At 39.2% G+C, this 15898-nt stretch overlaps 1 protein-coding gene across 33 annotated transcripts in view; it reads left to right on the top strand.

The window, feature by feature from the left end:
• The window catches only part of ABI3BP (ABI family member 3 binding protein), a 258099-nt gene that overhangs the window by 82856 nt on the left and 159345 nt on the right, over positions 1-15898 (top strand). For all 33 annotated transcript variants that reach the window (XM_082695526.1, XM_082695525.1, XM_082695527.1 and 30 more), the window contains exons 3-4: positions 9021-9089; positions 12754-12886. In XM_082695526.1, the coding sequence (XP_082551652.1) occupies positions 9021-9089; positions 12754-12886 (202 nt within the window). The remainder of the gene's footprint in view (positions 1-9020; positions 9090-12753; positions 12887-15898) is intronic.

Here is a 15898-nt window from a genome sequence, read left to right as displayed (position 1 = left end):
GTGCTTTGCTTTATGTCATTGAAATAGAATGCGACATGAGCAGAAGCACTGTGTTACCATAAATCCACTCACAGTAACTTGCAAATGGCGACTTTTGTGATCCTGAGAACAAGTGAAAATAAGCTTGAATAATAAATAAGCCGTACTCAGTAAAGCAAGGAAGTACCTCAAAGAGGGAAATGGACATAGAAACTTAAATCTAGGTCTTTGTGAGCAAGTTTGTTCCAACTTGCAATTCTGGTATGCTGGTCTCATGTGTAAATATTCCAATAACGCTTCAAACCCACCATCTCATTTTAGTCCCCCAAAGAACACGTGATGTAGTTGGTTATATTACTCGTGTTTGTTTCCCTAATAATCTGTGGGCTCAAGTACTCAATAAGAAAGCTGAAGCAGGTTATAAAATCGAATCCTACGATAACATTTTTAAAAATAAAGCAATAAAAAGGAAATAAAAATGATAGTTGAATGTTCTGATAAAGCCAGGAAGAGCTTCTCAACAGGAACGTATGTGTAGGGTGCTCTGCATTACAGAAAGTTGGGTCAGATGTCCCAAGATCTATTTTATCATATTAACGAAAGTGTCCATTCATTCCTTATTTATCACATAAGAATTAGTGTTGAATGGGGTGCCTGGGTGGCTCAGTGGGTTAAGCCTCTGCCTTCGGCTCAGGTCATGATCTCAGGGTCCTGGGATCGAGTCCCATATCGGGCTCTCTGCTCAGCACAGAGCCTGCTTCCTCCTCTCTCTCTCTGCCTGCCTCTCTGCCTACTTGTGATCTCTCTCTCTGTCAAATAAATAAATAAAATCTTTAAAAAAAAAAAAAGAATTAGTGTTGAATGTTGTGAAATGACTTTTAGTACCTGTTGAAATAGGCTTATTTTTTTTTTCTTTGTATGATACATTTCTGGAATAAACCTACATTTGGCCATAATATATTATTGTATTATGTGCTGCCAGATTCTGCATACCAGTAAATTTTCTAGGATTTTTTGGATTGATGTGAGTATTATGAAGGAAGAATTTATTCAGTGGCATTTGTTAAAGATAGCTGGGAAGACTTTGTTTAAAGGTAGGGACTATTGCAGTAGGCATAGGAACCACAACAATGGGATCTTGCAGTGTGGGAGAGAAACTGAGCTTAACTCTGAATGCAACAAGGAAAAGTGGGAATTTATAGCCAAGAAGCAGGTGGGAATACATGGTTGGAAAATGACTAAGAAGAAACATGAGGATAAGGGGTGGGGGAATCTGGCTAAACTAACCTGGCAAGATTCTTGCCGAAGGCAGGCCAGGGTGATCAAGGGGTGGTTGAGGTTAAGGATCCTCACTTGTGATCAGGTATGTGATCAGGTGTGGAAGATAGGGGTTTCTGGCTAAATCATTTTACTAAAACGCTTGATAAAATTGGACCACAGAGAGATGAACACAAAAAAGCCTGAAAGAGCTCATAAGAGCTACTTAGTCTGGTCAGGACAGAGGATCTTTGTCTGTATGGTGTTTAATTTTATTTTTGTGAAATTTTTGCATTTTGGACCCTGTGATAATTGCTTAAAAAAAAAAAAGGCTTTGAACATTTTCCTTCCTTTTTATAAGTCCCCACGGCCTCTAAAGACGCAAATTTCTGCTTTCAAGGAATCCCCATCTTTATTGTCATGATAATAGCCATCATTAACTAAGCTCTTTCTGTGTCTTAGGCACTGTTGCAGGTTAATCATCACTAAGATCCTTGTACAGCTAGGTACTGTGATTCCCACCCCCCCTCATTTTGCAGGTGAGGAAACAGATGTGCATACATTAAGGACTCACCGTATATAAGCAACTAGCAAGCAAGATGTAATTCCAGGCTCTAGAGTATATGCTTTTGTGTTGAGAAATTTAGTTTGATATGAAACCAACTTGTTAAAAAGATGGCAAGGGTAAATTATTATTTTTGTTCAAGACCCTTACATGATTTCCTGTAGGAGCATCCTGGCTTATTAAATTTTATTTTGTGGAGTTCTATTTTCAACATTTTGAGGAACCTCCATGCTGTTTTCCAGAGTGGTTGCACCAGCTTGCATTCCCACCAACAGTGTAGGAGGGTTCCCCTTTCTCCGCATCCTCGCCAGCATCTGTCATTTCCTGACTTGTTGATTTTAGCCATTCTGTCTGGTGTGAGGTGATATCTCATTGTGGTTTTTTTTTTTAATTAATTTTTTATGTTTTTATAAACATATATTTTTATCCCCAGGGGTACAGGTCTGTGAATCACCAGGTTTACACACTTCACAGCACTCACCAAAGCACATACCCTCCCCAATGTCCATAATCCCACCCCCTTCTCCCAACCTCCCTCCCCCCAGCAACCCTCAGTTTGTTTTGTGAGATTAAGAGTCACTTCTGGCTTGTCTCCCTCCCAATCCCATCTTGCTTCATTGATTCTTCTCCTACCCACTTAAGCCCCCATGTTGCATCACCACTTCCTCATATCAGGGAGATCATATGATAGTTGTCTTTCTCTGCTTGACTTATTTCGCTAAGCATGATACGCTCTAGTTCCATCCACGTCGTCACAAATGGCAAGATTTCATTTCTTTTGATAGCTGCTTAGCATTCCATTGTGTATATATACCACATCTTCTTGATCCATTCATCTGTTGATGGACATCTAGGTTCTTTCCATAGTTTGGCTATTGTGGACATTGCTGCTATAAACATTCGGGTGCACGTGCCCCTTCGGATCACTACGTTTGTATCTTTAGGGTAAATACCCAATAGTGCAATTGCTGGGTCATAGGGCAGTTCTATTTTCAACATTTTGAGGAACCTCCATGCTGTTTTCCAGAGTGGCTGCACCAGCTTGCATTCCCACCAACAGTGTAGGAGGGTTCCCCTTTCTCCGCATCCTCGCCAGCATCTGTCATTTCCTGACTTGTTGATTTTAGCCATTCTGTCTGGTGTGAGGTGATATCTCATTGTGGTTTTTTTTTTTAATTAATTTTTTATGTTTTTATAAACATATATTTTTATCCCCAGGGGTACAGGTCTGTGAATCACCAGGTTTACACACTTCACAGCACTCACCAAAGCACATACCCTCCCCAATGTCCATAATCCCACCCCCTTCTCCCAACCTCCCTCCCCCCAGCAACCCTCAGTTTGTTTTGTGAGATTAAGAGTCACTTCTGGCTTGTCTCCCTCCCAATCCCATCTTGCTTCATTGATTCTTCTCCTACCCACTTAAGCCCCCATGTTGCATCACCACTTCCTCATATCAGGGAGATCATATGATAGTTGTCTTTCTCTGCTTGACTTATTTCGCTAAGCATGATACGCTCTAGTTCCATCCACGTCGTCACAAATGGCAAGATTTCATTTCTTTTGATAGCTGCTTAGCATTCCATTGTGTATATATACCACATCTTCTTGATCCATTCATCTGTTGATGGACATCTAGGTTCTTTCCATAGTTTGGCTATTGTGGACATTGCTGCTATAAACATTCGGGTGCACGTGCCCCTTCGGATCACTACGTTTGTATCTTTAGGGTAAATACCCAATAGTGCAATTGCTGGGTCATAGGGCAGTTCTATTTTCAACATTTTGAGGAACCTCCATGCTGTTTTCCAGAGTGGCTGCACCAGCTTGCATTCCCACCAACAGTGTAGGAGGGTTCCCCTTTCTCCGCATCCTCGCCAGCATCTGTCATTTCCTGACTTGTTGATTTTAGCCATTCTGACTGGTGTGAGGTGATATCTCATTGTGGTTTTGATTTGTATTTCCCTGATGCCGAGTGATATGGAGCACTTTTTCATGTGTCTGTTGGCCATCTGGATGTCTTCTTGGCAGAAATGTCTGTTCATGTCCTCTGCCCATTTCTTGATTGGATTATTTGTTCTTTGGGTGTTGAGTTTGCTAAGTTCTTTATAGATTTTGGACACTAGTCCTTTATCTGATATGTCGTTTGCAAATATCTGCTCCCATTCTGTCAGTTGACTTTTGATTTTGTTACATGTTTCCTTTGCTCTGAAAAGCTTTTGATCTTAATGAAATCCCAATAGTTCATTTTTGCCCTTGCTTCCCTTGCCTTTGGCAATGTTCCTAGGAAGATGTTGCTGCAGCTGAGGTCGAAGAGGTGGCTGCCTGTGTTCTCCTCAAGGATTTTGATGGATTCCTTTCTCACATTGAGGTCCTTCATCCATTTTGAGTCTATTTTAGTGTGTGGTGTAAGGAAATGGTCCAATTTCATTTTTCTGCATGTGGCTGTCCAATTTTCCCAACACCATTTATTGAAGAGGCTGTCTTTTTTCCATTGGGCATCCTTTCCTGCTTTGTCTAAAATTAGTTGACCATAGAGTTGAGGGTCTATTTCTGGGCTCTCTATTCTGTTCCATTGATCTATGTGTCTGTTTTTGTGCCAGTACCATGCTGTCTTGATGATGACAGCTTTGTAATAGAGCTTGAAGTCCGGAATTGTGATGCCACCAACTTTGGCTTTCTTTTTCAATATCCCTTTGGCTATTTGAGCCAGCAATTGCACTACTGGGTATTTACCCTAAAGATACAAACGTAGTGATCCGAAGGGGCACGTGCACCCAAATGTTTATAGCAGCAATGTCCACAATAGCCAAACTATGGAAAGAACCTAGATGTCCATCAACAGATGAATGGATCAAGAAGATGTGGTATATATACACAATGGAATACTATGCAGCCATCAAAAGAAATGAAATCTTGCCATTTGCGATGACGTGGATGGAACTAGAGCGTATCATGCTTAGCGAAATAAGTCAAGCAGAGAAAGACAACTATCATATGATCTCCCTGATATGAGGAAGTGGTGATGCAACATGGGGGCTTATGTGGGTAGGAGAAGAATCAATGAAGCAAGATGGGATTGGGAGGGAGACAAGCCAGAAGTGACTCTTAATCTCACAAAACAAACTGGGGGTTGCTGGGGGGAGGGAGGTTGGGCGAAGGGGGGTGAGGTTATGGACATTGGGGAGGGTATGTGCTTTGGTGAGTGCTGTGAAGTGTGTAAACCTGGTGATTCACAGACCTGTACCCCTGGGGATAAAAATATATGTTTATAAAAAATAAAAAATTAAAAAAAAATTTTATTTTGTGGAAATTTGCACTGCAGAAATGAAGCTCGCTATGACTTCATTCTAGAGCAGTGTGGTTTGCAAGGTGGAGGTCCTCTAATAAAAATGTGAAAATTGGAATTTATCAAACAGAGCGATTATGGAAGAATTATTTGCATTACCAAAAACTCTAGCACTCTATAAAGAATTTCAGTAGTAGATTTCCTTAAACAGTAAGCTGTCGCAATCCTTCACCTCAGGGCATTTGAAATATTAAGAGAATTAGATGTAATCAGTCTGCAACACAGTATAGGCTTAACTGTATTCTACACAAATTTGCTGAAATGGACATTTTAATTATATACATTTTCTAAATGAAGAACGAGTGTGTTTTGGCATGTGTGAATAGAATGGCTGACCAAGCTACAGTGTATGTATTTCCAGGCTACTACAGATCTGCAAAGAGTTTCAGAGTACAGAACTGAAATAGATATTTTGGTTTTTAATTGTTTTATTTTTCCATGTTTGCATTCCAAATCGAGCACAAAGACTGCTGAAATACATGAATGTTGGGAGTTTCTAATGAGGAGTGAGAGGCCTCCTATCTGCCCCCTGTTCCCGACATCTGTTCTAATTTGTATCTGGCTGTCACAGCCTAGGCTTTATGCAAAATGACTGATCATAACAAAAATTACTTTTAAATTGCTCTTATAACCATATGTCTTGGATCATGGCACTATCTCTGGCTTCCATGCATGTTATTTTTCTAGTATTTCAGGCTTTTTGTTAAGCTGCTGAGGCAGAATTGAATTAATGTGCATCAAGGAAGGAAGTGAAAAGCTAAGAGACCCTGCCACAGTGAGGATAACTTAAGAAAAACAGAGATTTAGTTTTGGTTTTTAGAAGCAAATTCAAGACAGCATATGATTTGCACAGCCAAGTTAAAAATAAATGCAAAGCCCTTGTTTCAAAAAGCAGGAGAAAATTATCATTAAAGATCCTAAAATATTTCCTTTCTTCCACAGGTTCCCAGCTTGTGATGGTGTTATTTTATTTGCTATCCAATGGCATTAAGTAAATTAAAATTTTAAATCATTAACCTAAATTTTGCCATTTCTCTTTACATCATGCAAGGCCAGTTTTAAAGGCCAAGATGGGCCTTCAACACCAAAGCAGAATCACAGATCACACAATTTGTAATTTGTCATTGATACGTGCATGTGTATCTCCTTACCCAAAGAATGGAAATGCAAAACACTAACTCTCTGTCCTTCACTCCTTGACATGTGGACATTCTGTAACTCTGCCTTTGGCTTACTTATGAGTGACGAAGAAGGGAAAGGCACAGGATCTGGGGGTTGGTCCAGCTTCCCTTTTTCTTTGAGATAGTCCTTTTCAGCATAAGTGGTTGGCAAATACAGAGAACTAACAGGAACAATAGGGGATGCTATAGGATTGCTTGGTTGTTTGGGTTACAAGGCCATTGCCTTCTTCATGGAAGCGACTTTTGGTTTGCTTGAACAGCAAGTGTGTCCACACAGGTCCCCTCCATGCCCTCTTCCTCAGCCAGAGATGCAGTATGCTTGCTCTGTTTGACCTTGGAGTCTTGCTGAACCCCCATGTGTCCTGGGTCCCTGGGAATGCTATGCTGAGAGGGCATCTCAACCACTATGGGTGGGAAAGAAACTGCAGCCTATCTATTGCTCCCACACAGGCTTTATTGGCCCTTCACTGCCCTTACCAAACTCAGATGCAAAGATAAAAACTATTAAGAATTTCAGCACACTGACAGCAGGGCATTAAACCAAGCATGGGATACTTCTGAACATGGGGCCTGTGTGACAGGGCGTGTTGACTGCCCATGAAGCTGACCCTGCCTCGGTGACCTCCTCCACAAATGTGCCATAGTAGTGTGTATCAAGTAGGACTGCCATGAGGAGTAATTAGTCACAAATGTAAAGTGTTTCGTAAGTGCCCTACATGAAGAAAGTACTGACTATGTGGTACATTCTTAATACTTACTTTAGATCTAAAGTACATTACTTTAGATCCCAAATACAATCAGGGAATGTATTATATTCCTACTAGGGACCTTTGATTTAGGTTCAATCTTCCTTGTCTAAGCCCCACTAAGGAAGCTTGCCTTCAAACACAAGACTCTGAAACATAATGAACATTCCTTTAACCATATTGTGTTCATGAGGCAATCATCAGAAAGGAGACAAATCTCTGAGGTCTGTTGGAGAGGTTACCTGGTTTCCTTTATGCAGTATAGTTAATGTAGCAGGTTATCGCAAATAAGGCTGTGTGGGGTGTCCAGTAAAAGACAAAGGCACAAGTCATTGAAAGGGCTTGAATTGCCAGGTTGTCTCCAGCTGAAGATGAGGTCAGCTCTGTAAAGCCTTGGGCAGAGAAGGCCTCTGTTCCAGACTCATAGAGGGGAGACATTTAAATCCAGAATGAAAACAAAACAAAGATGTAAGTTCTGTCTGAGTGAGCAAGGGAGAACTCTTGTTGACTACAGCATCCAAATGAGATACGATGCAGAATGAACTTCAGAATCCAAAGTTACTAAAGAATTATTGTACATAATAGTCACCAACCAGTTCAGTAGAAGTGCTTATGAAATGCTATTCAGTATGCCCAATTATATTTGTCTTATTTATCTATATTTAAATCAACCATCTCGGAAATACCAATTCAAAAAAGAAGATGATTTGAGAAATTATTAGCCCCTGATTTAGTGCATATCGATGGTTTAAACATCATTTTATTTAAAACCTAAATTTTTTAAAAAAAGATCTTACCAATGTATTTTTACATAGAGAGCACACAAGTGGAAGGGATAAGACAAGGGAGAGAGAATCTCAGGCTGGCTCCATTCTGAGGGCAGAGCTGCAGGGATCAATCCCATGACCCTGAGATTATGACTTGAGCCAAAATCAGGAGTTGATGCTTAACCAACAGCACCACTGAGGCGTCCCTAAAGCCTAAATATTTTTTAAAGTTTTCATTTATTTATATGCGTGAGCAAGAGAGAGAGCACAAGAGGAGTGGAGAGGCAGAGGGAGAGAGAGAGAGAAACAGACACCCCACTGAGCAGAGAGCCTGAAGTGGGACTTGATCCCAGGATCCTGAGATCATGACCTGAGTCGAAGGCAGATGCTTAACCGAATGAACCACCCAGGAGCGCCAAAGCCTAAATATTTTTTTCCCATGTAAATACACATTTATTTACTTTTTAATTAGCATATAATGTATTATTTGTTCAGGGATATAGATCTGCAAATCATCAGTCCAAATATTTTTAAAAGAGATTCTCTTTTATTTTCCATTGGCATATTGTAGATGAAGAGTATACCACCTGAAATTGTGACTTTGTTAAACATTGCTCACAAAAATGATTGGCTGAATATGCTAACAGGCTGAGAGATTATGCAAAGAGGATGAAAATAAAGAGGACATTATGAATATTCATATTACTGTGGAAGTGAGCAGTTTCAGATCATAAGGCAGTTGAGGTCCTGTTGCATCTCATGGGTCTTAGGCAAGTATGATTTTCCTTCCCTGCTTTTGAAGCATCAGGATGGCTTCTGTGAAGAGTAGGATGACAAAATGGGTATGATCAGATTTTTAAAAACTCTCTTTGCAGTGGGAAGGCTTGATGAAAATGTGGCACAAAAATCTATGTCTAGAAAGATTCAAGACCTCTCCCCGACTCCCATCCATTTGGTTTTGAAAATCTGGATTTAATTTTCATTTCAAAATCTTAATGGACTGAATTGTCTCAGGGAGTATTAACTTCACACATTCCTGGGTCCTCTCATCCATGGGTGAGATGGTTACAATGATTAAGGCCGGGGAACATTGAGTCAGGACATGGGTTTGCTGTCGTGAACATTCATTGCTCCCTCTCAGAGAATTTTACTGATACATAATGTTATTATTTCCAGATGCGGAACCTAAATATCTGATCGTTGTGCGGCCTGCTCCCCCTCCGAGTCAGAAGAAGTCCTGCTCAGGTATATTTTGTTCATTTTTCAGATTTTATTAACTTTAAACCATGCTTTGTCATTTCTACCCATGGAAACCAATTCCTTGGGGATGAGTTAGGAATGTAGATGAGAACATGTAACACAGCAGGCCCCAGCAGATAACCTAGCTTGCAAGTACCATGATCTGGTTGTAGAGACTGCTTGGGATCTTATCCCAGCACCACTACATACAAACCTGAGGAATTTAGACAAATTACTGAACTTCTCAGTGCCTCCTTTCTCCTGCACACCAGGGTTGTCGTGAGGGATAAATGAGTTCATGCATGTGTGGCTTTGCAGGATAGGGCCTGCCCCATAGTATGTGCTCACTTAGAGTTAACTCCTGTTAGCCTGAATCTACTTCACAGTGTGTCAACTTGGGCCTTGTCTGGTGTTTTCCAGATTTTAAGGGCAAAATCTGATGTCTAGCCTTTGTTGAAGGAGACTGTTCACATTTTAAAAGCATCACTCTTTTCTATGCATGCTAAATGGGTTGGAACATGGGTTCTACTTTAATCCTCCTCTTTCCTCCTTTGGACCCTCTTCTATTTAGTCCAACATGAGAACAAGGACCACTTTCCTAGAATAGCAACACAATACGGAGACTCCCAGGGAGAGGGAGACTGGAAATAGGAAAGTAAATAACCTACGAATAAATGAGTAGAAACATTTTCTACATGACTATAGAAAGATTAAAATCTTACATTGTCCCCAGTTTCACTATTAAAATTTTTTCGCAGATCAAATAAGTAGGCCATTGCGGTCAGAACCTAAAAAAGATGGGACTATGCCTTTACCGTCCAATCTCACATCTTTCTGACTGTAGATTATTGATAAAAATATTTCTCTTTTCTTTGGCATTTACTAATGTGAACTGGTCTTAGTATTTCATAACCATGTTTATCTTTTGTAGTATACTAGATGTCAAGCAAAAGGGATCTCTCCTGTTTGTTCTGTGTTTCTAGAGCAATGAAATGGGTTGGGGGAGTGCACAGATCTTCAGATACATGTAGCAAACAGGCCCTTCGCAGCTGTGAATTGTGTCTTCTGGAGGCATTAGCCAAGCCTGTTACCAGAAATTTGTTGCCACGGTCCCCTCCCCTCCTTCTGTTTGTTTTCGCCTCTTTTTAGGGACTCAGTAAGCATTTTGAAAAATACCAATTCCTTTTCCTGGTCTCCCAAATTCTCCCAAAACAGGAGGGAAATTTCAGTGACTCCTTATAACTTCTAATGAAACTTTATTTCAGAATATTTAATAAAGTCAGGAAGTATTAGTATGGGTCCATGGGATTCTGGCTTCATGTTCTCATCAAGCTGTTTCTCAAGACAAACATAAAGAAATGTGTAAGGGACATCAAAAGAGGGATTACACCTTAGTCATGCTTTGTAACTTCATTTGGGAACTTCTAGGACACTGGACTTGAAATTATTTTTCCCTTTGTGATGACCAGCTCAGGAAATTATTTCATCTTGATCCGGATATAATGCCCCACCTTTCCTCTCAGGCAACGGATGTAATTTTTTTGTAATCTGCATTTGAGAATGATACAATGCCTAATGCATTAACTTCAATTCAATTTATATCTGCATTTGCCACATAAATTTTAATCACGTTTATGTTAAGATCCAAGTTTAGTGAAATAATTGTTTTATGGCCATGTAAGCCTTAGGTTCCTTTGGAGAAAGGAAAATGTATATTTTGTCTCTAAATGGCATAATTTTCATATATTGTGAGTATGTCAATGATGTAGTTAAAAAAAAAGGAAAGAAAGATAAGAAAGGAAAAAAACTATATTACAGTTCAGAAGAGAGAAATTGAAGTCTTGACCTTGCTCTTGGTGTGACCTTGAAACTTCTCTGGGCCGTATTTTTCAATTGTAAAATGAGATAGTTGTATCACTTAGTGAAAACTAACTCAGGAGTGGAAAAAGGAATATCAAAATCCCTTCAGGCCTTTGTCAAACTACATAAATCCCTTAGCCTCACCAGGTTCTATTCTACCTTTTCGGGGAGTCAGACTTGTGTTCTTGGAATCATGATCATACAAGGTAGCATTGCAGGTGGAGCTGGAAAATTTTATGGAAAAAGATAAAAACACATTTACAAACAAGTGAACAACTATCCTTGACAGTTATTTTAGATAGCTTTTTAAAAATTCAGTTGTGTTATGGTGAGTGCTGTGAATTGTGTAAGACTAATGAATCACAGACCTGTATCCCTGAAACATATAATACATTATATGTTAATTTTAAAAATTCAGCTGTGTTACCATGAAACAGCTGGCCACCATTAGGCTTATATGTTCTGGGATGAGAAGGTTTTTCCACCAGAATAACAACTCAAAGAACTTAAATCTACCAGAAGCATCAAGGATGGCACAATTTTAAAGGACATTGGGTTCAGGTAACTTCCACTAAGCTCATACAAGAGGTACCTTCCTACCCATTAGTTCCTACCACATTAGATAAAAATAACACAAGTTCTTACAGCAAATACAAGAGGCATGGTCTCATGAAATGAAAGACAGAATCCAGTGGAAATAAAAAGAAGGTTTTATGTTCTGCATAGTTTTATTTGATATCTTATTGCACTTTTATGTTATGTACAGACTTTTTTTTATAAGCCAATATTGGTTTCCATGGCAAAGGATCTTCATTGTTCTTTTTCATTGATCCCACTCCTGAAGTTCCAAATATTTTTGAAAATGCAAATACTGCTCCCCCCCAATATACTGGAAAAGAATCTAAAGTGGTTTGTTATCATCACTTGGTATTGCCCAAATCTGATTCGTCCCATCTAAACAAATGTTCTTCCTATGTCATCCCTACTCTTCCAACAGTATTAGGAATGTAAGAAAAAGAATGTATATGCATTTTCCATTTAGACACTCACTGCAAGAAAAGGGGGTGGCTTATTATAATAGTATGATAAGAGATTTTACACTTCTAAACTGGTTTTAAAATAGAATATAACCTACAAGCCAGATGTTACGCTTTCTTTTCTCATCTTTGATGTCCTTTCACACTATTCATAGTCTTGGGAAGAGGGGGAGAACAAACATGCTTTTCTTGTATCTGTAAAAGAAATGAAGTGAGCAATGCATTCGCATTATTTATTCCATTGGTAATAGCCACAACTTTCATAGCTATCCCTAACCCATAAGAAAATAAAACCCAGGGGCACCTGGGTGGCTCAGTGGGTTAAGCCTCTGCCTTCAGCTCAGGTCATGATCCCAGAGTCCTGGGATCGAGCCCCCCCATCAGGCTCTCTGCTCAGGAGGGAGCCTGCTTCCCCCTCTCTCTCTGCCTGCCTCTCTGTCTACTTGAGATCTCTCTCTTTGTCAAATAAATAAATAAAATCTTAAAAAAAAAAAACCTAGGTATGATTGCCTATAATTTATATGCATATACTACCCATATACACATACATATATATGCATAAACATATGCACATAAATTTCAAAATGATATTTTGTTTGGTTTCTGCTTAAATTTATGGGCAAAACATTGATAATATTTGTGTACTCCATCAGAAGAAAAGAACTTGATGCTTTCATGCTGTTTATCATCTTCTTAAATCACTATTGTGCCTTCTACCCCAATCATAAAAATCTACTGTGTTACCAAAGTTAACCCGCATGTTACCTCCCTAGGTAAATCACGCTCTCGCAAACCTCTCCAGCTGGTGGTTGGCACTCTGACACCAAGCTCCGTATTCCTGTCCTGGGGTTTCCTCATTAACCCACACCACGACTGGACGTTGCCAAGTCACTGTCCCAATGACAGGTAATTCATCCCAACAAAGGATTTATTTTACCTGAATATTCGCTCTTGCTTTTAGTAGGATCTGTACATGCTTTGGAAGAATGTCTACGTATCAGATATATCAGCACATATTGGTCACTGATTAGTTCTATAGCTTGTTCTGGGTATGAGAGGAAGGAAGACACTAAGTGAGCGTCCCCACCCTTGAAAGACTCATCACCTACCTGAACAGAAAACACATGCAAGCATTTTTTCTTCCCAAAGAAGAAAGTACAGGAGAGAATGAACCCAATAGCAACTGGGAAGAACCTGTGAGAAGAGTAATAAAATCTCAGAGGAGGAGGCCCGAGGCTGTTAAGAAGGTGGTTAAAAGTAAGAAACGCTGACCTTTGGTTGGAAAGGAATGGAACTTTGATGTGACAGTTGAAGAAGTGCTAGAAGCAGTAATCCTCAAAGGGTGGCCCCAAACCAAGCAGCATCAAAATCAGTTGGGTTCGTTTCTCAAAGCCTCCCCAGATCTAGTGCAGGAGAAACTCTGAAGGTGAGGCCCAAGAATCTGTGGCTTCACAAGCCCTCTGGAAGGTTCTGATGCCCAGAAGTTTGAGAATCACTGGTTTAGAAACCTGGAAAGATACACACAGGATGAGATGCAGACAGAGGAAAAGTACAGGTTTGCAGGACAAAAAAAGGAAAAAATCTAAGTATATTTTTAAATGATGGCCATCCATCCACCCAGGGCATATATTCGGCACGGTCTATATGCTAGGCAGTGTACAACCTGCTGAAGCTGGGAAATAAAGTGGTTGTTTATAATAAATATTTACTATGTTATCTTTACTTATTTTAAGGTTTATTTATTTATTTGACAGACAGAGATCACAAGTAGGCAGAGAGGCAGGCAGAGAGAGGGGGAAGCAGGCTCCCTGCTGAGCAGAGAGCCCGATGCGGGGCTCCATCCCAGGACCCTGAGATCATGACTTGAACCTGAGCCAAAGGCAGAGGCTTAACCCACTGAGGCACCCAGGTGCCCTTATGTTATTTTTAGAGTTCATAACTGCATCTGACAAGCATTTCAAATTCTCAAGCTTTAACCAAGGCATTTCTTTTTTTTTTTCAATTTTAAAAAGACTCAAGGTGATTTTTAAATTGTTAAAGTTTTATTTCCTTTCTAAATAAAAAATATATTATTGAGGTATAATTGAAATCCAGTACAATGCCCAGCTTGATCAGTTACAAAAAAAGATGCATAATTATGTATCTTGTGCTCCAACAGGAAAAAGAACACTGTCATCCCTCCAGACAGAGCCTTCTTCGAGAAGCAACCATTGATTTGGGTTCCATCCCTGTAGATTAGGCTGCCTAATCTATAATTACATGTAAATAGAATCATATAGTATGTTAGTTTTTATGTGTCCATGTGTTTGCATTGAGTTTCTATTTATGACATTGAGATATTAATAGTTAATTCCTTTTTTTAATTCTTGAGTAGTATTCCATTATGTGAATATTCCAGCATTTATTATCTACTCTCTTGTCAGTGGATACCTAATTATGTCTTTTGGGGGTGTTATTGTGAATTTAGACTTTATAAACGTTTTTGTATAAGATATTGTGGATATAGCTTTTAATGTCTCTTAGATAAATATCTAGGAGTGGAATCGCTGCATCACAGGGCAAATGTATACTTAATTTTGTCTTTTTGCCTGACTTCCATTTACACTCCCATAGGCATTATGGGAGTTCAGACTGTTCCCCATCCTCACCAGCATTCCATACTATGAGTATTTTGCATTTTCACTGTTCTAACATAGCAGCGTCTTGTGGGAGTTTTAATAGACACTTCTCTTGTACTGACAATACTGAGCACTTTCTCATACATTTTTTTGTCTTGATCTCTCTTGTGTGGTATTTTATTTTTGTCTAAATTGAATTAGAAAGAAGGACCTTCTTTAAAAATGTTTGTAAGTTCTCAAGAGTACCTTTCATATGACTTTGATTAGGAAATCTAGACTAAGAACAGTAATGGATTTTCCTTCACATGTTCATAGTTCTGAAGGAAGAAATTATTGGAAAAAGCCATGTAGAAGATATTGCCAAAACCAATTTTTTTTTTTTTTTGGGAAAAATAAGCTTGAGATGTTTCAAAGTATCTGAACTGTTCCTTTATCACCCACCACTAAGTCCATAACTTATTTTGTTTGGAAAATGGACTCTTAAAAGAACATGTTGTTTTGTGATAATTCCAGCTTCACTGGATTGGTCCAGAATGCCAGGGCTGAGAAAACATTTATGGATTGCTTTCTTATTCCTTTTCATTTTCTTTAGTCTCTAATTTGAAAAGACCAAAGGGGAGTGGGAAGGAAGAAAGGAAATTTGGTGCTCTTGCAGCAAAATGCAGCTGATTTTAATACTAATTTGCTTGATAAATTCATGAAGCTTGGTGATGTACAAATTCATAGAGAAAGCTTTGGACAGGATTTCTTCCCATCCTCAAACTTTTCCTTCAATTTCACTTGGTCCTACCCCTTCATGAAAGCACTTATCTGACACTTATTCTAATTGAGAGATGTTGTTGTAGTTTGATAGCATACAGAGATAATAGGGAGAAAGAGAGGAGCAGATGGTCTGGTAAAGCTAGGATATTAACAAGGCCGTTGATTAGAAGACCCAAGTTACTCAAACTAGGCATGCACCTCTCCCTCACCCCCTTGCTCACATACCCTGGCTTTGCTCCATCAAATTGATGGAGTCATGCCCATCAAATCACACTAGTCAAAATCATAATTCTACTTAGAATAAAGTTTTCTTAAAAGATTCAATAATAGTATATTGAGATGCTTATAGATTTTCAAACCTGAATGAGTGGGACAAGCAAGGTACCCTTGACAGAAATAGTAGACTCTTAGGACATAAGTAAAAGGGAAGAATTCAGTGGTGATGCCTGAAAAAAAAGCACTTGGTGTACTTGTGGATTTCATTTACACATGGTTCCCTTCTTCCTAGTTAATATTGTTAATAAAGAACTGACATTTA

This window comes from Mustela nivalis, assembly GCF_964662115.1.
Source record: "Mustela nivalis genome assembly, chromosome: 1".
Taxonomy (NCBI): Eukaryota; Metazoa; Chordata; class Mammalia; order Carnivora; family Mustelidae; genus Mustela; species Mustela nivalis.
Note: the sequence above shows the minus strand (reverse complement) of the source record. Positions and strands in the feature narration are given on the sequence as shown.